Source organism: Salmo salar, chromosome 13 (genome assembly GCF_965601325.2).
Source record: "Salmo salar chromosome 13, fSalSal1, whole genome shotgun sequence".
NCBI classification, from domain to species: domain Eukaryota; kingdom Metazoa; phylum Chordata; class Actinopteri; order Salmoniformes; family Salmonidae; genus Salmo; species Salmo salar.
The window spans coordinates 64670864-64693685 of record NC_138303.1 but is presented as its reverse complement, the minus strand read 5'-3'; the positions used below and the strand labels follow the sequence as shown (position 1 = coordinate 64693685).

Here is a 22822-nt window from a genome sequence, read left to right as displayed (position 1 = left end):
AGTAAACTGCCTGCTACTCAGGCCCAGAAGCTAGGATATGCATATAGATTTGGACAGAAAACACTCCAAAGTTTCTAAAACTGTTAAAATAATGTCTGTGAGTATAACAGAACTGAAATGGCAGGCGAAAACCTGAGGAAAATCCATCCAGAAAGTGCCATTATTTTGAAATGGCTGTTTTTCCAATGAAAGCCTATCCACCATTTAAAGGGATAGGACCCAGATTCCGTTCCCTATGGCTTCCACTAGTTGTGAACAGTCTTCAGACATTGTTTTAGGCTTTTATTCTGAAAAATGAGGGAGAAGGACAACTTTGAGTGAGTGGATAGTGGGATGTCCCCAGAGCTGTTTCCTGCGCACGACCGAGAGCGCGCCTTTCTTGTTTTTCTTTTATATTGACAAAGCTATTGTCCGGTTCAAATATTATCGATTATTTAGGCTAAAAACAACCTGAGGATTGATTATAAACATCGTTTGACATGTTTCTACGAACTTTACGGATACTATTTGGAATTTTCGTCTGCCTGTTGTGGTTTTTGGATATAAAAGAGGGAATTTATCAAACAAAACAAACATTTGTGTAACTGGGAGTCTTGTGAGTGCAACCATACAAAGATCAAAGGTAAGTGATTAATTTTATTGCTATTTCTGACTTTCATGACTAATCTACTAATGTTATGTGTACTGAGCGCTGTCCTCAGATAAATCGCATGGTTTGCTTATGCCGTAAAGCCTTTTTGAAATCTGACACGGCGGCTGGATTAACAACAAGTTCAGCTTTATTTTGATGTATTACACTTGTGAATTCATGAAAGTTCAATATTTATAGTAATTTAATTTGAATTTGGCGCTCTGCAATTTCACTGGATGTTGGCCAGGTGGGACGCTACCGTCCCACACTCCCTAGAGAGGTTAAACAAACACTCAAACAGGCAACAGAAGCTGCAACTCACTGCCTTCCTGAAGACAAACAATGTATAGAAAACGCTTCAGTCTGGTTTTAGACCCCATCATAGCACTGAGACTGCACTCGCGAAGGTGGTAAATGACATTTTAACGGCGTCAGACCAAGGCTCTGCATCTGTCCTCGCACTCCTAGACCTTAGTGCTGCTTTTGACACCATCGATCATGACATTCTTTTGGAGAGATTGGAAACCCAATTTAGTCTACACGGACAATTCTGGCCTGGTTTAGATCTTATCTGTCGGAAAGATATCAGATTGTCTCTGGATGGCTTGTCCTCTGACAAATCAACTGTAAATTCCGGTGTTCCTCAAGGTTCCGTTTTAGGACCACTATTCTTTTCACTATATAATTTACCTCTTGGTGATGTAATTTGGAAACATAATGCTAACTTTCACTGCTATGCGGACAGCTGTACATATCGATGAAACATGAAGCCCCAAAATTGTCCCCTCTGGAAGCCTGCGTTTCAGACATAAGGAAGTGGATGGTGGAAAATGTTTTACTTTTAAACTCAGACAAAACAGAGATGCTAGTTCTAGGTCCCAAGAAAGAAATAGATCTTCTGTTTGGTACTGACAATTAATCTTGATGGCTGTACAGTCTCAAAGAACTGAAGGACCTGGGCATTACTCTGGACCCTGATCTCTCTTTTGACGAACATATCAAGACTCTTACAAGGAGAGCTTTTTTTCAGCTTTGTAACATTGCAAAAAAAATCATCTTTCTGTCCAAAAATTAATACATGCTTTTGTCACTTCTAGGTTAGACTACTGCAACGCTCTACTTTCCGTCTACTCGGATAAAACACTAAACACACTTGTTAGTGCTAAACACGGCTGCTAGAATCTTGACTAGAACCAAAACATTTGATCATATTACTCCAGTGCTAGCCTCTACACTGGCTTCCTGTAAGTGATAGGGCTGATATCAAGATTTTACTGATAAGCATTACATGGGCTTGCTCCTACCCATCTCTCCGATTTGGTCCTGCCGTACATACCAACACGTATGCTACGGTCACAAGATGCAGGCCTCCATACTGTCCCAAGAATTTCTAAGCAAACAGTTGGAGGCAGGGCTTTCTCCTACAGAGCTCAATTTTTATGGAATGGTCTGCCTATCCATGTGAGAGATGCGGACTCGGTCTCAACCCTTAGGTCTTTATTGAAGACTCATCTCTTCAGTAGGTCCTATGATTGAGTGTAGTCTGGCCCAGGTGTGTGAAGATCAACGGAAAATCACTGGAACAACGAACCGCCCTTGCTGTCCCTGCCTGGCCAGTTACCCTCTCTCCACTGGGATTCTCTGCCTATTAACCCTATTACGGGGGCCGAGTCACTGGTCTCTTCCATCCAGTCCCTAGGATGGATGCGTCACTTGAGTGGGTTGAGTCACTGACGTGATCTTCCTGCCCGGGTTTGGTGCCCTCCTTGGGTTCGTGCCGTGGGGGAGATCTTCGGGAGCTATACTCAGCCTTGTCTCAGGGTAGTGAGTTGGTGGTTTGAAGATGTCCCTCTTGTGGTGTGGGGGCTGTGCTTTGGCAAAGTGGGTGGGGTTATATCTTGCCTGGTTGGCCCTGTCCGTGTGTATCGTCAGACAGGGCCACAGTGTCTCCCGACCCCTCCTGTCTCAACCTCCAATATATATGCTGCAATAGTTTGTGTCGGGGGGCTAGGGTTAGTCTTACGTCTGGAGTATTTCTCCTGTCTTATCCGGTGTACTGTGTGAATTTAAGTATGCTCCCTCTAATTCGCTCTCTCGCCCCCTCTCCTCCCGAAGGATCTGAACCCTGGAACCATGTCTCAGGACAATCTGGCCTGAAGACTCCTTGCTGTCCCCAGTCCACCTGGTCGTGCTGCTGCTCCAGTTTCAAACGTTCTGCCTGCGGCTATGGAACCCAGACATGTTCACCGAACGTGCTACCTTGTCCCGGACTTGCTGTTTTTCGACTCGCTCTCTCTACCGCACCTGCTGTCTCGAACTCTGAACACTCGGCTATGAAAAGCCAACTGACATTTACTCCTGAGGTGCTGACCTGTTGCACCCTCTACAAACACTGATTATTATTATTTTACCCTGCTGGTCATCTATGAACATTTGAACATCTTGGCCATGTACTGTTATAATCTCCACCCAGCACAGCCAGAAGAGGACTGGCCACCCCTCATAGCCTGGTTCCTCTCTAGGTTTCTTCCTAGGTTCCGGCCTTTCTACTGAGTTTTTCCTAGCCACCGTGCTTCTACATCTGCATTGCTTGCAGTTTGGGGTTTTAGGCTGGGTTTCTGTATAGCATTTTGTGACATCGGCTGATGTAAAAAGGGCTTTATGAATACATTTGATTGGTTGATTGATCGATCTGACTTATTTTTGTAGATATACTGATTATTTATAAAGCCAGGCACATTTAACAGTTAATTAGGTCGAAAATCAATAGCTTAACTTGTGGTTTGCTCCAGTGTTGTAGTTTGAGACCGGTGTCGAGACCACATATTGAGAGTCTCGGTGCCGGATGCATTTGTACTCTGTCTTGACTTGGAATAAAAAATGATCAGCTTCCATTCAGTCAGCGCACAAAATCACTTCGCCAGGCCAAATATATACAGTCCTTTCTTAAAACATGAATATCTTAACAGCCTTTATATACCGTACCAGTCAAAAGTTGACACTTACTCATTCAAGGGTTTTTGTAACATTTTTACATTGTAGAATAATAGTGAAGACATCAAAACTATGAAATAACACATATGGAACCATGTAGTAACCAACAACAAAAAATAAAAGTGTTCAACAAATCAAAATATATTTAAAAATTTCAGATTCTTCAAAGTTGCCACCCTTTGACTGGATGACAGCTTTGCACACTCTTGGCATTCTCTCAACCAGCTTCATGAGGAATGCTTTTCCAACAGTCTTGAAGGAGTTCCCACATATGCTGAGCACTTGTTGGCTGCTTTTCCTTCACTCTGCAGTCCAACTCATCCCAAACCATCTCAAATTGGGTTGAGGTCAGGTGATTGTGGAGGCCAGGTCATCTGATGCAGCACTCAATCACTCTCCTTCTTGGTCAAAAAGCCCTTACACAGCCTGGAGGTGTGTTTTGGGTCATTGTTCTGTAGAAAAACAAATGATAGTCCCACTAAGCACAATTCAGATGGGATGACGTATCACTGCATAATGCTGTGGTAGCCATGCTGGTTTAGTGTGCCTTGAATTCTAAATACACTAGTGACAGTGTCACCAGCAAAGCACCCCCACAACTCCTTCTCCATGCTTTACAGTGGGAACCACACATGCGGAGATCATCAATTTACCTAATCTGGATATAACAAAGACACGGTGGTTGGAACGAAAAATCTGAACATTTGGACTCATCAGATCAAAAGGACAGATTTCCACCGGTCTAATGTCCATTGCTCGTGTTTCTCTTCTTATTATTGGTATCCTTTAGTAGTGGTTTCTTTGCAGAAATTCAACCATGAAGGCCTGATTCAGAGTCTCCTCTGAACAGTTGATGTTGAGATGTGTCTGTTACTTGAACTCTGTGAAGCATTTATTTGGGCTGCAATCTGAGGTGCAGTTAGCTAATGAACTTTTCCTCTGCATAGGTAACTCTGGGTCTTCCTTTCCTGTGGCGGTCCTCATGAGAGCCAGTTTCATCATAGTGCTTGATGGTTTTTACGACTGCACTTTAAGAAACTTTCAAAGTTCTTCAAATTTTCCGGATTGACTGACCTTCATGTCTTAAAGTAATGATGGATTGTCGTTTCTCTTTGCTTATTTGAGCTGTTCTTGGCATAATATGGACATGGTCTTTTACCGAATAGGGCTATCTTCTGTATACCACTCCTACCTTGTCACAACACAACTGATTGGCTCAAATGCATTAAGAAGGAAAGAAATTCCACAAATTAACTTTTAACAGGCACACCTGTTAATTGAAATGCATTACAGGTGACTCCCTCATGAAGTTGGTTGAGAGAATGCCAAGAGTGTGCAAAGCTGTCATCAAGGCAAAGGGTGGCTACTTTGAAGAATCTGAAATATAAAATATATTTTTATTAAACCATTTTTTGGTTACTACATGATTCCATAAAAACCCTGGAATGAGTAGGTGCCCAAACCTTTGACTGGTACTGTATATTTTTCACTGCTCAATTAAAGAAATCTCGGTCAACTGATGGACTCTGCGATCCCAACGGCCTCCACAATGGATCAGTCCACTCAGACAAGCGTGAATCAGGTATCTTGCGCACCATGACATTTTTTTATAAAAAAGGTTTTGCTACTGCTCGACTAAAGAAATCTCAGTCGACCAACAACCTATCGACATGAGGACAGCCCTATCTCTCTGACAGAACGTTTATATAAGTTCTATCTAGTGCTGCAGTATAACCATGTGACATAGCTCTCGCTCTACCTCGCTCTCCCTGAGAGGGGTGCACACTGACAGACGACCCCTCTGACTCGTTGTTGGACTTAGGAACAAACACATTTTCAAAATTTGCCTATATTCCCCTTTAATATGGAGTTGAGTTTTTATTTACTGTAGGAAGGTGAGAAAGTGCACAGTTACGTAGTCTTAATTAGCCTAACTAGTGCTACCTAGCTAACTTCACTTGGTTTGATACAGTCAAGACAGACACTATGTAATCAGATGAGATGATAACTAACCAGCAATAAGTTAGTCTACCAGCACGAGTCGGCTTAGTTGCCCCTCCCTGCACCCCTCGTTACTCACACCACATGGTGTGAGTAACTCTGCTGCTTCTCTCCCTCGTACATTACAGCTCCGGTTAATGAAGTAGCAAAAAAGATACACTGCTCAAAAAAATAAAGGGAACACTAAAATAACACATCCTAGATCTGAATGAATGAAATAATCTTATTAAATACTTTTTTCTTTACATAGTTGAATGTGCTGACAACAAAATCACACAAAAATAATCAATGGAAATCCAATTTATCAACCCAGGGAGGTCTGGATTTGGAGTCACACTCAAAATTAAAGTGGAAAACCACACTACAGACTGATCCAACTTTGATGTAATGTCCTTAAAACAAGTCAAAATGAGGCTCAGTAGTGTGTGTGGCCTCCACGTGCCTGTATGACCTCCCTACAATGCCTGGGCATGCTCCTGATGAGGTGGCGGATGGTCTCCTGAGGGATCTCCTCCCAGACCTGGACTAAAGCATCCGCCAACTCCTGGACAGTCTGTGGTGCAACGTGGCATTGGTGGATGGAGCGAGACATGATGTCCCAGATGTGCTCAATTGGATTCAGGTCTGGGGAACGGGCGGGCCAGTCCATAGCATCAATGCCTTCCTCTTGCAGGAACTGCTGACACACTCCAGCCACATGAGGTCTAGCATTGTCTTGCATTAGGAGGAACCCAGGGCCAACTGCACCAGCATATGGTCTCACAAGGGGTCTAAGGATCTCATCTCGGTACCTAATGGCAGTCAGGCTACCTCTGGCGAGCACATGGAGGGCTGTGTGGCCCCCCAAAGAAATGCCACTCCACACCATGACTGACCCACCGCCAAACCGGTCATGCTGGAGGATGTTGCAGGCAGCAGAACGTTCTCCATGGCGTCTCCAGACTCTGTCACGTCTGTCACATGTGCTCAGTGTGAACCTGCTTTCATCTGTGAAAAGCACAGGGCGCCAGTGGCGAATTTGCCAATCTTGGTGTTCTCTGGCAAATGCCAAACGTCCTGTACGGTGTTGGGCTGTAAGCACAACCCCCACCTGTGGACGTCGGGCCCTCATACCACCCTCATGGAGTCTGTTTCTGACCGTTTGAGCAGACACATGCACATTTGTGGCCTGCTGGAGGTCATTTTGCAGGGCTCTGGCAGTGGTCCTCCTGCTCCTCCTTGCACAAAGCCGGAGGTAGCGGTCCTGCTGCTGGGTTGTTGCCCTCCTACGGCCTCCTCCATATCTCCTGATGTACTGGCCTGTCTCCTGGTAACGCCTCCATGCTCTGGACACTACGCTGACAGACACAGCAAACCTTCTTGCCACAGCTCGCATTGATGTGCCATCCTGGATGAGCTGCACTACCTGAGCCACTTGTGTGGGTTGTAGACTCCGTCTCATGCTACCACTAGAGTGAAAGCACCGCCAGCATTCAAAAGTGACCAAAACATCAGCCAGGAAGCATAGGAAGTGGTCTGTGGTCCCCACCTGCAGAACCACTCCTTTATTGGGGGTGTCTTGCTAATTGCCTATAATTTCCACCTGTTGTCTATTCCATTTGCACAACAGCATGTGAAATTTATTGTCAATCAGTGTTGCTTCCTAAGTGGACAGTTTGATTTTACAGAAGTGTAATTGACTTGGAGTTACATTGTGTTGTTTAAGTGTTCCCTTTATTTTTTTGAGCAGTGTATATTCCCCTGCCTAAAGTTACAGCTTTGTTGGGTTAAGTATTTGTTAATTTAACTTTTTTTCCTATGATGTGGATCGGGACCCGTTTTATGACCGTTTTGTGATAACTGCACTGTGAATAGAATTTGATATGTTTTTCAGTTAGGATTTTTCAAGTTAAAGATGACAATTTTTTTTAAATGTTTAAATGTTCACACCCCTAAACTGTATAAAAATAATAATACCAGTCTCACCAGACACAATGTTGCTGCTGATGATCTTGCCGCCCAGTGTGGCTAGAGACTTCGGGACCACCGTGATGATACTGCCACTGGTGGTCTTGACATAGGTGGCACCACTGGCAGACGTCGCCATCCTGGCTCCAATAGTGGAGCTCATGGCGGGCCTTGAGTAAGTGGCCTGGGTGCCTGAACAAAAACAATGTTTTTCCTCAATTTAAAAAGGGCCTTGCTTATCACAGTTTTCTTTCACCACATCAATATTTAAAGATAGAATAAAGGATAAAAGCACACAGAACAACGCCTAAACAATTAACTTAATTGAGTATTATATACACATGCTTGGACAAGAGTTCTGTCTGTTTAGGGAGTTTTCTATGAGAAATTACACCTGTGGGCTGGGACACCAGCTTGGTGGTCATGATGGCCCCGTTGCTACTGACGACCATGATGGGGGAGGAGCTGCTGCTGGGTATGCCTGCAGAGGAGGGCTTGGGCAGGATCTTACTGGGCTGCATCTGCTGGGTGATGATTTTCACACCTATAGGAACAATTAGACAAATAAGTAATTACATAGGTCACATATTTGTCTTCTCCCCAGATTTTCTGTACACTTAAAGTTCAGGCGAGAACGTCCAGAAAATGAAACATTGCACACTCATTAAAAAGAAAATGGGAAACTCAGTGTAGAGTACTAACGCCAGTGGGTTTGGGGTTTACGCCCTGTACTCACCTGACTCCTGCTTGATCTGGATGATGGGCTTGGAGCTGGGGGGAATGTTGGAGGCCTGGCCCATGGCGCCAGCCCCCATGGGGGAGCCCTGCTGCAGCTGTTTGGGGGACTGCGGGTGCTGCTTGGGGAACTGGGACAGAATCTGTGTGGGAGAGCCCACCATGGTCTTAGGAGAGGGGAGCCTGGCAGAGGCCACCTTCACCCCTGCCGATGAGCCACCTGGCACAGGGAGAGGAAAGGGTGTTCCAATCAGAGATGCACAATTCCAGTTTAAAATGTGTACTTAATAGATAGATACAAAAGTATGTGGACACCTCAAATTTGTGGAATTGGCTATTTCAGCCACACACTGTTGCTGACAGGTGTATAAAAATCGAGCACAGTCATGTAATCTCAATAGACAAACATTGGCAGTAGAATACCTTTACTGAAGAGCTCAGCAAATTTCAATGTGGCAAAGTCATAGGATGCCACCTTTTCAACAATTCAGTTTGTTACATTTCTTCCGTGCTAGAGCTGCCCCGGTCAACTGTAAGTGTAGTTATTGTGTAGTAAGTGGAAATGTCTAGGAGCAACAACGGCTCACCTGCGAAGTGGTAGGCCACACAAGCTCATAGAACGGGACCGCCGAGTGCTGTAGCACGTCGAAATAGTCTGTCCTCGGTTGCAACACTCACTACTGAGTTCCAAACTGCCTCTGGAAGCAAAGTCAGCACAAGAACTGTTCGTCAGGAGCTTCATGAAATGGGTTTCCGTGGCCGAGCAGCCGCACACAAGCCTAAGATCACCATGCGCAATGCAAAGCATCGGATGGAGTGGTGTAAAGCTCGCCGCCATTGGACTCTGGAGCAGCGGATACGTGTTCTCTGAAGTAATGAATTACGCTTCACCGTCTGGCAGTCAGACAGACAAATCTGGGTTTGGCTGATGCCAGGAGAACACCACCTACCCCAATGCTTACTGCCAACTGTAAAGTTTGGTGGAAGAGGAATAATGGTCTGGGGCTGTTTGTCATGGTTCAGGCTAGGCCCCTTAGTTCCAGTGGAAGGAAATCTTAATGCTACAGCATACAATGACATTCTAGACAATTCTGTGCTTCAACTTTGTGGCAACAGTTTGGGGAAGGCCCTCTCCTGTTTCAGCATGACAATGCCCCCGTGCACAAAGCGATGTCCATACAGAAATGGTTTGTTGAGATCAGTGTGGAAGAACTTGATTGGCCTGCAGAGCCCAGACGTCAACCCCATCAAAAACCTTTCGGATGAATTGGAACACTGACTGAGAGCCAAGCCTAATTGCCCAACATCAGTGCCCGACCTCACTAATGCTTGTGGCTGAATGGAAGCAAGTCCCTGCCGCAACGTTCCAACATCTAGTGGAAAGCCTTCCCAGAAGAGTGGAGGCTGTTACGGCAGCAAAGGGGGGACCAATTCCATATTAATGCCCATGATTTTGGAATTAGATGTTCAATGAGCACCAGTCCAAAGTTTGGACACACCTACTCATTCCAGGGTTTTTCATTATTTTTACAATTTTCTACATTGTAGAATAATAGTAAAGACATCCAAGCTATTAAATAACACACATGGAATCATGTAGTAACCAAAAGTGTAAAAATCAAAATATATTTTATATTTGAGATTCTTCAAAGTAGCCAACCTTTGCCTTGAGGACAGCTTTGCACGCACTTGGCATTCTCTTAACCAGCTTCATGAGGTAGTCACCTGGAAAGCATTTCAATTAACTGGTGTGCCTGTTAAAAGTTAATTTGTGGAATTTCTTTCCTTCTTAATGTGTTTGAGCATATCAGATTTTTTGTGACAAGGTAGGGGTGGCATACAGAAGACAGCCCTATTCGGTAAAAGACCAAGTCCATATTATGTCAAGAACAGCACAAATATGCAAAAAGAAACGACAATCCATCATTACTTTAAGACATGAAGGTCAGTCAATTCAGAACTTTGAAAGTTTCTTCAAGTGCAGTCGCAAAAACCATCAAGCGCTATGATGAAACTGGCTCTCATGAGGACCGCCAAAGGAAAGCAAGACCCAGAGTTACATCTGATGCATAGGCTAAGTTCATTAGAGTTACCAGCCTCAGAAATTGCAGCCCAAATAAATGATTCAAAGATTGCAAGTAAAAAACATCTCAACATCAACTGTTCAGAGGAGACTGCATGAATCAGGCCTTCATGGTCAAATTGCTGCAAATAAACCCCTACTAAAGGACACCAACAAGAAGAAGAGAATTGCTTGGTCCAGGAAACATGAGCAATGGACATTATACCGGTAGACATCGTGTCTTTGTGTGTGTGTGTGTGTGTGTGTGTGTGTGTGTGTGTGTGTGTGTGTGTATATTTTGGCTTGGCCTATAAAACCCTCAAACTTTTACAGATGCACAACTGAGAGCGGCAACTGCCCCGCATGCAACTACAGAGCTATCCAGAGGGTGGTTCGGTCTGCCCAACGCATCACCGGGGCTAAACCACCTGCCCACCAGGACACCTACAGCATCCGATGTCAAGGGCATCAACCACCCGAGCCACAGCCTGTTCACCCCGCTATCATCCAGAAGGCGAGGTCAGTACAGGTACATCAAAGCTGGGACCAAGAGACTGAAAAACAGCTTCCATCTTAAGGCTATCAGATGGTAAGATAGCTGGCTAGTGATGGCTTCCACCCAGTTAAGCAACTCTGCACCTTAGAGGCTGCTGCCGAGTGGCGCAGCGGTCTAAGGCACTGCATCTTATTGCTAGAGGAGTCACTACAGACCCTGATTCGATTCCAGGCTGTATCACAACCGGCCGTGATTGGGAGTCCCATAGGGCGGTGCACAATTGGCCCAGCATCATACGGGTTAGGGTTTGGCCGGGGTATTGTATTGTAAATAAGAATTTGTTCTTAACTGACTAGCCTAGTTTAATAAAGGTTAAATTAAAATATACATAGAATTACTGGCCACGTTAATAATGTTTACATACAGCTTTACTCAACTCATATTTACTGTATTTGCTTGATCAAATATATATATAGATAGTTGAAGTTTACATACACCTTAGCCAAATACATTTAAACTCAGTTTCACAATTCCTGACATTAAATCCTAGTAAAAATTCCCTGTCTTAGGTCAGTTAGGATCACCACTTTATTTTAAGAATGTGAAATGTCAGAATAGTAGTAGAGAGTGATTTATTTCAGCTTTTATTTCTTTCATCACATTCCCAGTGGGTAAGAAGTTTACATACCAAATGAGTATCATTGCCTATACATTGTTTAACTTGGGTCAAACATTTCGGGTAGCCTTCCACAATAAGTTGGGTGAATTTTGGCCCATTCCTCCTGACAGAGCTGGTGTAACTGAGTTTATAGGCTTCCTTGCTCACACACGCCTTTTCCAGTTCTACCCACACATTTTCTACAAAATGAAGGTCAGGGCTTTGTGATGGCCACTCCAATACATTGACTTTGTTGTCCTTAAGCCATTTTGCCACAACTTCGGAAGTACGTTTGGGGTCATTGTCCATTTGGAAGACCCATATGCAACCAAGCTTTAACTTCCTGACTGATGTCTTGAGATGTTGCTTCAATATATCCACATATTTTTCCCACCTCACGATGCCATCCATTTTGTGAAGTGCATCAGTCCCTCCTGCAGCAAAGCACCCCTACAACATGATGCTGCCACCCCCGTGCTTCACGGTTGGGATAAGGTTCTTCGGCTTGCAAGCCTCCCCATTTTCCCTCCAAACATAAGGATGGTCATTATGGCCAAACAGTTATATTTTTGTTTCATCAGAGCAGAGGACACTTCTCCAAAAAGTACAATCTTTGTCCCCATGTGCAGTTGCAAACCGTAGTCTGGCTTTTTTTATGGCGGGTGTGGAGCAGTGGCTTCTTCCTTGCTGAGCAGCCTTTCAGGTTATGTCGATATAGGACTCGTTTTACTGTGGATATAGATACTTTTGTACCTGTTTCCTCCAGCATCTTCACAGAGTCCTTTGCTGTTGTTCTGGGATTGATTTGCACTTTTCGCAACAAAGTACGTTCATCTCTAGGAGACAGAACGCGTCTCCTTCCTGAGCGGTATGACGGCTGTGTGGTCCCATGGTGTTTATACTTGCGTACTGTTGTTTGTACAGATGAACGTGGTACCTTCAGGCGTGTGGAAATTGCTGCCACAGATGAACCAGACTTGGAGGTCTACAATTTTTTTTTCTGAGGTCTTGGCTGATTTCCCATGATGTTAAGCAAAGAGGCACTGAGTGAAGGTAGGCCTTGAAATACATCCACAGGTAAACCTCCAATTGAATCAAATGTCAATTAGCCTATCAGAAGCTTCTAAAGCCATGACATAATTTTCTCGAATTTTCCAAACTGTTTAAAAGGCACAGTCAACTTAGTGTATGTAAACTTCTGACCCACTGGAATTGTGATACAGTGAATTATAAGTTAAATAATCTGTTAACAATTGTTGGAAAAATTACTTGTGTCATGCACAAAGTAGATATCCTAACCGACTTGCCAAAACTATAGTTTGTTAACAAGAAATTTGTGGAGTGGTTGAAAAACGAGTTTTAATGACTCCAACCTAAGTTTATGTAAACTTCCGACTTCAACTGTATATATTCCATTCTTTTACTTTTAGATTTATTGTTGTGAATCGTTTTTAGATACTAAGGCACTCAGATACTACTGCACTGTTGGAGAACAAGCATTTCTCTGCACCCGCAATAACATCTGCTAAATGTGTATGTGACTAGTAAAATTTGATTTTGCGGGACACTCAAACCTACTCTGCGCTATGGTCGACATGAGCACAGACGGGCTGGAGGAGACCACGGTGGTCACAGCGACAGTGTTGGGGGCCAAGGAGGGACTTGAGCTGGCCGGGATGAACACCGTCTGTTTCTGGCTGGCCGAGGTCAGCATGGAGGTGGAAACCAGCTTTGACATGGCCGCCGCGTAGTTGTGGGAATGAGACTTGGACAGGATGTTGGGAACGAAGTTGGAGCTTGGAGAGGTCGTCACAATGATTACCTGACAAATCAGACATTAAACAGTAAGTTATACAGCCACGTACAATCAAGTTCATATACTAAACAAAAATAGTAACGCATCATGTAAAGTGTTGGCTGAAATAAAAGATGGGATTGTCTGGGGGGTGCTGAGAAGTATTTCTGTCTGTAATAAAGCCATTTTGTGGGGCCCCAGCCCAGTCAATTGAAATACATAGGGCCTAATGAATTTCTTTCAATTGACTGATTTCCTTATATGAACGGTAACTCAGTAAAATCTTTGAAATTGTTGCTTTATATATTTCTGTTCAGTGTGTGTACAAAATCACTTGCACATCAAGTTTGCAGACATTATGCAAAAATTACGATCATACAAACATATTCAACCATTCCTATAGTATTTGTCTTACACCTAGCTATATTGACTCTGACTATAGAACAAGAGTCTTTTTTACGAATTACAGACAGTTCTCTCCTGCTCACCTTCTGCGTGGTGGTGTTGGTGGTCTGGGTGGTGGGCTTGGTGAAGGTGATCTTGACGGGGGACATGTGCGGTGGCAGCGAGTTGGCGATGCTCTGCATGATGTTGCTCATCTTGGGGCTGCCGCTTACTGGCACGGTGATGGTCTTGGACAAGGGAGGGGCAACCTTGGCCAGCTCCTTCAGCACCACGGGGGAGGAGCTCGAGGAGTTGGTCCGCCTCCGCTTGCGTGGCTTCTCGTCCTCGTCAGAGCAGCTAACGCCTGGGAGTGAGAGTTTGACAGAGGGAGAGAAAAACTAAAACATACAGACAGAGACAAATGGAATTTGAGACAAAAAAATTCATTGATACATTAAAAGGTTTTGCACTGTTCTGATTTACAGGTTCTGTTTAAGGAGTGTTACACCGGAGATCCCTTAACCAATGCAACGCTCTTAAACAGTTATTTTTCTTTCCAAAGTAAAGGAATAAACAAACATGGAATCTCTGTTCTGACACTCACTTTTCACATAGACAGTGCTCCCGCTGGGCAGCACCACCACGTTGGAGGCAGGGCTGGCCGGACGGGGGGATTTCACCGTGGCTGTTGCACTGCCGCTGGGCGCCGTGGCACTGGTGGGGGTGGACGTGGTGCTTGTGTAGGAGTAGCAAACAACCACTGCAAACAAATAACAACCATACTTCATATAAAAATACACTATAAGGCGAGATAAGTCACTGATAATTTATAGTCTTCCTCCCTCTTCCGTTGATCCTGCAGGTATATTTTTTCATCTCCAAAATCCCTCCGGTTATGATTAGGAGTAAAGTATTCTGATCCTAAATCTGTGGTTAAGGGCAATTTCCACCTTGAGCTGTCGGTGATCTTACCTTCTTTATTTCCTGTTTCCGCAGGCAGCAAGAGAGAAGCATTCTGATTGGCTGTGGCGCTGGCCACTGCGTTGGCAGTCACGGTGAATGCCGTCTGGGGGACCAGTCTGGGCATCAAGGGGACCAGCCGACGTCCCTCGATTGACCACTCTGAGGAGCTGTTGGGACCCGACATGCTGTGACAAATGAGAATTGTCATGGTAAATTGATGGACTGATGAGTGTACTAGTATTTGGTAGTAAGTCATTATGTGTATGTAGTTTTAGTATTGATCATCTTGGGGGGGTAACATGACTTACTGATAGGCAATGGTGGTAAGGCGCTCATCATTGACGGCCCTACGGACCTCGGCACGATGACGCTCTGTTGAAATGCTGTGGGAGACAACCATACAATTAGCTAAGTAAGAATGAGCAATTAAGTCACAGACAAAGTTTGTATTTACAAAGGGACATATATTTCCTAGGTTCCTCTAGCAATGGAGAAGAAAAAAAATACAGTGACTTTGCAGGTTTACCTGAGGACTCTAGTGAGTTCTCCGAGGAGGTCCTTCTTGTCCTTGGTGAGGTCGCCTTGGGCTCGCAAAGCACTGATTACTCCGGCGTATGCCTCCAGCTCTGTTGAAGCAATACAGGCTATCATTAAAAACAACTTTGCTTTCACTCTGAAACATCAGAAACATTTTGGGTCCTTTGAAAGTGACAAGTCACTTAACGCATGAGGCAAGCCAGAGAGGCCGGAGAAGTAGAAATGGTCTTACCAAGTTTACGGAGGATTCTCTTACACTCATCCCTGCCCAGGTCAAGGAGGGTGGGCCACACCACAGGCATGGTGCCGATCAGATGCGGTTTCACCTGCTGAATCAGCAACTACATTTAGAGTGAGCAGAGGAGGAGAGGACATGGCACATATGTCATCTTCTAGACCAGTGTTTCCCAACCCTCGTCCTCAAGTATCCCAAACAGTACACATTTTTGTTACAGCCCTGGAAACCCCATCTCATTCAGGGCTTGACGATTAGTTGACAAGTTGAATTAGGTGTGCTTGTCCAGGGTTACAATAAAAATGTGTTCCAGATTATCCATACCATACAAATCCTTAATTTGAAATATAAATGAGTTTCTTCAATTCTGGATGTTACTATAAACAAGCACGGCCAGCGGCTTCCAAATCAGGATTGATACTAGCTTCGGACTGCAACTAGCATCTTGACAGGATATTGGGCACAGAATGTCCCGTCAAGATCCTAGTTGCTGTCCGAAGCTAGATTGAAACAAGCCAACTAACCTAAGGTCTGTTATGAGTACGCTTATTCCCTGAGTTGGAACCTGCTGACCATGCTTTCAGTAAGAGGTTTAAATAATCCAAAAATCAGGGTTAGCTATAATGTTACGATCTAGACATCAATGACATAGCTAGTTGGCTAGCTCTTTCAGTAGCCTAGGGGCAATTACACAGTAACAGAATGATGCTAAGCTTCTGATTTTCCCCTTTAAAATGTATGCCAAACAAAAACCAATGATTGCAAAGTTAAACAAACCCTACAACCTGGTAGACTCGATGTAGTCAGTGGTACACTCCACTGACACTCATCGCAACTAAACTCTGTTGGAAGGAGTTGAGTTTACTAAGCTAAGAGATCCTAAACCCAATGTTCTGTCAATCCTATTTGTGGTCCGAAGCTAGGCACCCGTAAGCTAGACCCGTAGGCAAAGTTAAACCATAAATCTATGCACAAGGACGACTTTTAACAATTTCAATTGAACATTTTACAAAACACATTTACTTAAATAACAGTGCAGATGCAAAGTTTGGTAACAGAATGACGGCACCAACGGCACATACCGTCAAACTTTACATCTGTTATTCAAGTAAAAGTGTTTTTGTAAAATTTTCTGTGGAAATGTTTAAAAGTCGTCCTTGTGCATAGATTTATGGTTTAACTTTGCCTACGGGTCTAGTTTACGGGTGCCTAGCTTCGGACCACAAATAGGATCGACAGAACATTGGGTTTAGGATCTCTTAGCTTAGTAAACTCAACTCCTTCCAACAGATTTTAGTTGCGATGAGTGTCAGTGGAGTGTACCACTGACTACATCGAGTCTACCAGTCGATGTCCATTATTTCATGCTTTCCTTGTACCTATGGTTTGTCATGTGTAACTGCAAGCTTTTCTTTGGGTGCTAAAATCCATAGTTTTTGATAAAAGTATCATTTTAATTGACCTCTGCCAAGGGAGCCGGTGTTTGTTAATGAAGAAGGAGAAGCCCGTCATTACTTTGTTTTGTCAAGGGACACAAAGAATGGAAGTGAAAAATGTAAGGTTGTACATAGGCTGCTGTTTGGCTGCAATAAGGAGATACACTTTTTTTCTAGTAATGCATTGTTATTGATTATTGCATTGTTGGGTTTTGAGTTTGCAAGGAAGGCATTTCACTGTACTTGTGCATGTGACATTAACTTGAAACTTACTTGGCAACACTTTTGTCGTATCTTGAGTCTGAAGAAAATGTTACCATAAACGTCGGTGTCCAGTTGCAGGTGGCTCTAAAAAAACAAACAATAATAATAGACAGATATTAAATCCACCTTTTGCACTGACAGGAGTTCCCTCGTCATTTTGGCTGCCAGACATCTCGCATTTCTCAACACGGCCACATGTAGAAGTGACAGGGTGTCACAGTGCAACCAAAACAAAGACCTACACACATGCATGAGTCATTGCTCACTTGGATTTAAAATCTTTCTGCATTTCTCTGTTTTTCTTTAGAACCACATGCAACTGGACAGACCTTTATAAAATACACTTTTCTTCCAAATCAAGAACTTAAGAAATATTGCCAAGAATAGATTAACTTTACACTAGCGAAGCTGTAATTGCAATATGGAGACTCACATATCCCGTTACGACTGTAGCTATCTACCTAGTCTAGATCAAAGTTGCGGTCCGAAGCTAAAGGGTGCCATATATAACTTACCAACTTTAAACATTACAGCAAATAAACACTGTGTACAAAATATTAGGAACACCTGCTCTTTCCATGACAGTTTTCACCTGGTCAGTCTATGATCCCTTACTGATGTCACTTATTAAATCCACTTCAATCAGTGCAGAAGAAGGAAAAGTTACAGGTTAAATGATTTTTAAGCCTTGAAACATGGATTGTGTATGTTTGTCATTCAAAGGGTGAATGGGCAAGACAAAATATTGAAGTGCCTTTGAACGGGGTATGGTTGTAGACGCCATGCGCAATGGTTCGAGTGTGTCAAGAACTGAAATGCCGCTGGGTTTCACACTCAACTATCTCCCGTGTGTAACAAGAATGGTCCACCACCCAAAGGACATCCAGCCAACTTGTCACAACTGTGGGAAACATTGGAGTAAACATGGGCCAACATCCCTGTGGTACACTTTCGAAACCTTGTGTAGTCCATTCACTGAATAACTGAGGGTGTTCTGAGGACAAGGGGGGGGGGGGGTGTAAGTCAGTGTATATTCGTATAATATCTTGTTAAACTGTGTTTGCATATCTGATGTTATCAATGATTTAAAATTGTCCAAGCATCCCCCAGAAAAATGTAGCAAGTAAGCTAGCTAGATTCGTTACCGAAGTTATTCGGCTAACTCGGAGTGAACTTCCCGTCTTCCAACTTACCATGTAGTGTTGAGACAAGCACAACGTCGTTATTACAGTCCTGATTTACAGGATGAAGCGATTCGCTACATATTAATCCAAAGTCAGTTGCACCCGCCAAAACATGACAGATACATGTTTTTATTTACTGAGGATCCACCTCAGTTCAATAGACCTTCCATTCCGCCATGATTGAACGACGCCAAAACACTCGGGCCTGAAATAATACTGTCTAAACATAAGCCTGGATTGGATTGACACATAACTTGGAAATAATCACCATTGTTTCGAACAAATATGGATCCAGTTAGGAATCGCCATCACCAATATTTTTTTTAACATACAGAATAATTTAAAGACCTCTAAAAAATAAACTCATGAAGTTATCCACTGACATCAATCCAAATAGGCGCTTTTTTTACCCCTAGTTTTAGGACCATTTACGTCACTGTTGACGTTCTTCGTACCACCATCTTTGGGTATAATTGCGCGTTCACAAACAACTGGGAACTGAGAAATCGCCGACTTCAATGCGTTCAAACAACTGAAACAAAAATAAATCGATTTGAGCGGTCATTCAACTCGGAATTCCAACTCGGGAAATCGAGCCTCTTTCTATTGATGGGTTCAAGACAACTGGGAACTCGGGGAAAGAAACTAGGTCAAATCATTAATGTCGAAAAAACCGCGCTCTAGAAAAAGGCCTGAGTTCCCGACTTGGAATTCCGAGCTCGTTTTTGGTCCGAGTTCCCAGTTGTCTTGAACAACTGAAGTCGGAAACCGAGTTCCAAAGCTCGAAATTGCTTTGAACTCGGCATAGAGTTCCGACTTTCCTATGGAACGCTGTTTGGTCTTTGCGTGTCAAAAAGATACGTAAAATAAAATGAAAAGCTTATTTAACATGTCAAATAGTGTTATTTGACGTGTATCTTTTTATGGAACGCCGTTTGGGTCTTTGCGTGTCAAAAAGATACACGTCAAATAACACAGTTTAATTGTAGAATGTTGGGTAGCTAAATTTAGCTTGGTACCTAGCTAGCACAAATACAACCAGCCTGAAAACAATGACCAGTATAAACTGCCGTCATTTTCATTATTGTTGACAATGATTTAGGAATTCTTGTGAGTAAGTATTAGCTAGGTAACCACTTGTTCGCCTATTGAAATTGAACCAGTTCTTGAAAATAAATAGCTAGCCATCCACTAAACCCTGTTGCCAAAAGCTAAGGTTATAAGCAGCCAGCTAGCTTCATGACGCTCGACTGGACAGGGTTATGTGTTGTGACGCTAGCCACAATAAGGATTAGGCACAATGATGGAATTTGTGGGTTGCTTTCAAAATAAAAGTACTGTAAATTAAACGGAAGGGAGCAGGTCTCCAACCCTCGCCCGAATTCCAGCGCGCTATCCACTGTGCCGCAAAAGCATGCTCGAGCGCAGAGTCGATATCCGTGCTTATAAACCCAGTCAAAGAGTGCGTCCTCGCGATAGCTTGCCAAGCACATGCACTGTCGTGAATGCAAGGTCCGATCACTTCTGACACCAACCCTCGACCTAGCCCGAAGTCCAGTGCGCTATCGACTGTGCCGTAAAAGCATGCTCAAGCAGCAGAGTCGATATCCGGGCTTATAAACCCAGGGTTGTTATAACCCAGGGTCGTTACAGTACCTATTTAAAAGTGATGCAGAAGTTTACAATTCGTGGAATAATGCCATATTTAGACTAGACAATGTTAAACAAGGCTGGAATTTGAAACAATGAAATGGGGCATCAGTCTACTTGGTGACACCCATAGAACACAACTGTGAAGAGTTTACGCAAATATTAGCGTTATAGCTCTTATCGTGGGACTGACGGAGTGAAATCCCCTCCGTCAGCCTATTGTGTGTATTGACATTCATACTGCACTGTACAGCTTTACCTAAGGATTGGGGATCAATGAAATGGGGTATCAGTCTTCTCAATACCCAATATATGTTTTCCCAACGTCCTCCTAGGAGTTATCAGACTCAAAAACATCCACGCAGTATTGTTTTCCCTCTGGAATAGTGTTCATTGCACATAGGTTGACAAATGTGGCTCAATTCACAGTTGTTTCAGAGTCCCACAATAAGAGCTACGAGCTAATGTTCTCTGGGTGTCACTGAGTAGACTGATACCACATGTCATTGATCCACACTCCATAGGTAAGGCTGTACAGTGAAATAAGTATGCCCCCAATGCAATTCTAAAGTATAATACATCCAGTGTGATTTGAACAAAGTTTTATCAAATTAACAAATTATTGTCTTTTGTTGATTTTATATAACATTCCAACCACGTTTAGCGTGATCTATTCAATTATGGCATAATTCTACTATTTGTATTCATTTGCATCACTGTCAATGACAAACTTTTATTTTGAAGGCTAACAGCAAAGTCCACTACTGTGGCTAATCCTTATTGTGGCTAGCTGCACATAGATGGGTTCGACCGCCATTTACTTCACCTTTATTTAACCAGGTAGGCTAGTTGAGAACAAGTTCTCATTTGCAACTGCGACCTATCCAAGATAAAGCAAAGCAGTTCGACACATACAACAACACAGAGTTACACATGGAATAAACAAACATACAATCAATAATACAGTAGACAAATCTATAAACAGCATGTGCAAATGAGGTAGGATAAGAGAGGTAAGGCAATAAATAGGCCATGGTGGCGAAGTAATTACAATATAGCAATTAAACACTGAAATGGTAGGGTGTGCAGAAGATGAATGTGCAAGTAGAGATACTGGGGTGCAAAGGAGCAAGATAAATAAATAAATACTGTATGGTGATGAGGTAGATTGGATGGGCTATGTACAGGTGCAGTGATCTGTGAGCTGCTCTGACAGCTGGTGCTTAAAGTTAGTGAGGGAGGTAAGAGTCTCCAGCTTCAGAGATTTTTGCAGTTCGTTCCAGTCATTGGCAGCAGAGAACTGGAAGGAGAGGCGGCCAAAGGAAGAATTGGCTTTGGGAGTGACCAGTGAGATATACCTGCTGGAGCGCGTGCTGCTATGGTGACCAGTGAGCTGAGATAAGGCGGGGCTTTACCTAGCAGAGATTTAATCAAATAAAAACTGTTTTATAAATTAGGGTTATTTTAGATGATGACACCTAGCTATATTGTTAGCTAGCTAACTATAGCTACTGAAACAGATGATGTCATTTTCTAAACTGGTACCTGGCTCCCTTCAGACTAGTGTTGTGTTTGTGAGATTTTTGTAGGCCAAACCGGCTGACAAACACTGCTCTAGCTCTGTCACCTTTAACCACAGATGCAGAAGGGCAACATCGGCAGATGCGGTGGATTGAGACAAACCCCATTCTAAAAACAGATAGCTCTATTTTAAACTGACAGATTTTCATAGGTATTTTTTTATTATGCTAATTCGATTTCCACGCGGGTGAAGACATCGACTTTCCACGCGGGTGAAGACATCGCAATACTGAAATTGCTAAATATATTTCCAATAGATGGCAGCATAAGACCACAAACCATAAGACCATTTTCAGAAGATTATCTTTAAGTTAGTTATAGGCTTCAAACAGCAATATGATTGACATAAAATAGCATGCATCTATATATCTACCTTATTAGGCCTGTGTTGCTTTTGAGAGAGGAAAGAAACAACAACTATAGCAGCTATTGAGAACCCTGCCCAAATTATTACTGTTCAGATGCACTAACCTCACACTACACTAAATGTGTGTATTTTTGTTTAACCAGACGCAATAGCTCATATGCCAGTGTGAATGAACAGCCTCGGAGTAGAAAAGTCTCAAGAGAGTGCATCTTCCATAGCCCGCCAAGAGATTACATCATGCAACCCCCTCTGCTAGCAAATTATACTGAATGAAAATATAAACGCAACATGCAACAATTTCAATGATTTTACTGAGTTACAGTCAATTGAAATAAATGCATTAGGCCCTAATCTATGGATTTCACATGACTGGGAATACAGATATGCATCACAGATACCGCTTCATGCAACACGACACATCTCCTTCGTGTAGAGTTGATCAGGCTTTTGATTGTGGCCTGTAGAATGTTGTCCCACTGCTCTTCAATGGCTGTGAGAAGTTGCTGGATATTGGTGGGAACTGGAACATGCTGTCGATCCAGAGCATCCCAAACGTGCTCAATGGGTGACATGTCTGGTGAGTATGCAGGCCATGGATAAACTGGGACATTTTCAGCTTCTAGGAATTGTGTACAGACCCTTGCGACATGGGGCTGTGCATTATCATGCTCAAACATGAGTCGAAGGCTGCGGATGAATGGCACAACAATCTCGTCACGGTATCTCTGTGCATTCAAATTGCCATCGATAAAATGCAATTGTGTTCATTGTTCGTAGCTCATGCTGGCCCATACCATAACCCCACCATCACCACAGGGCACTGAAACCGCTCGTCCACACAACGCCAAACACGTGGTCTGCGGTTGTGAGGCCGGTTTGACATACTGCCAAATTCTCTAAAA

The 22822-nt window shown here is 43.3% G+C and overlaps 1 protein-coding gene across 5 annotated transcripts in view; it reads right to left on the bottom strand.

Annotated features, from left to right (window-relative positions):
* Window positions 1–19586, bottom strand: part of LOC106567549 (BRCA2-interacting transcriptional repressor EMSY) — a 54197-nt gene extending 34611 nt beyond the window's left edge. The window contains exons 1-12 of one of the 5 annotated variants that reach the window (XM_014136993.3): window positions 18332–19586; window positions 17148–17222; window positions 15436–15544; window positions 15193–15292; window positions 14975–15049; window positions 14676–14851; window positions 14308–14463; window positions 13808–14067; window positions 13103–13346; window positions 8310–8528; window positions 7968–8117; window positions 7592–7765 (exon numbers count right to left, since the gene is read on the bottom strand). In XM_014136993.3, coding sequence (XP_013992468.2) covers window positions 7592–7765; window positions 7968–8117; window positions 8310–8528; window positions 13103–13346; window positions 13808–14067; window positions 14308–14463; window positions 14676–14851; window positions 14975–15049; window positions 15193–15292; window positions 15436–15544; window positions 17148–17222; window positions 18332–18334 — 1741 coding nt within the window. In that variant the 5' untranslated portion in view covers window positions 18335–19586. The remainder of the gene's footprint in view (window positions 1–7591; window positions 7766–7967; window positions 8118–8309; window positions 8529–13102; window positions 13347–13807; window positions 14068–14307; window positions 14464–14675; window positions 14852–14974; window positions 15050–15192; window positions 15293–15435; window positions 15545–17147; window positions 17223–18331) is intronic. The other 4 variants (XM_014136994.3, XM_014136995.3, XM_014136996.3 and 1 more) reach the window with 4 other exon arrangements.
* Between the last annotated feature and the right edge of the window lie 3236 nt (window positions 19587–22822).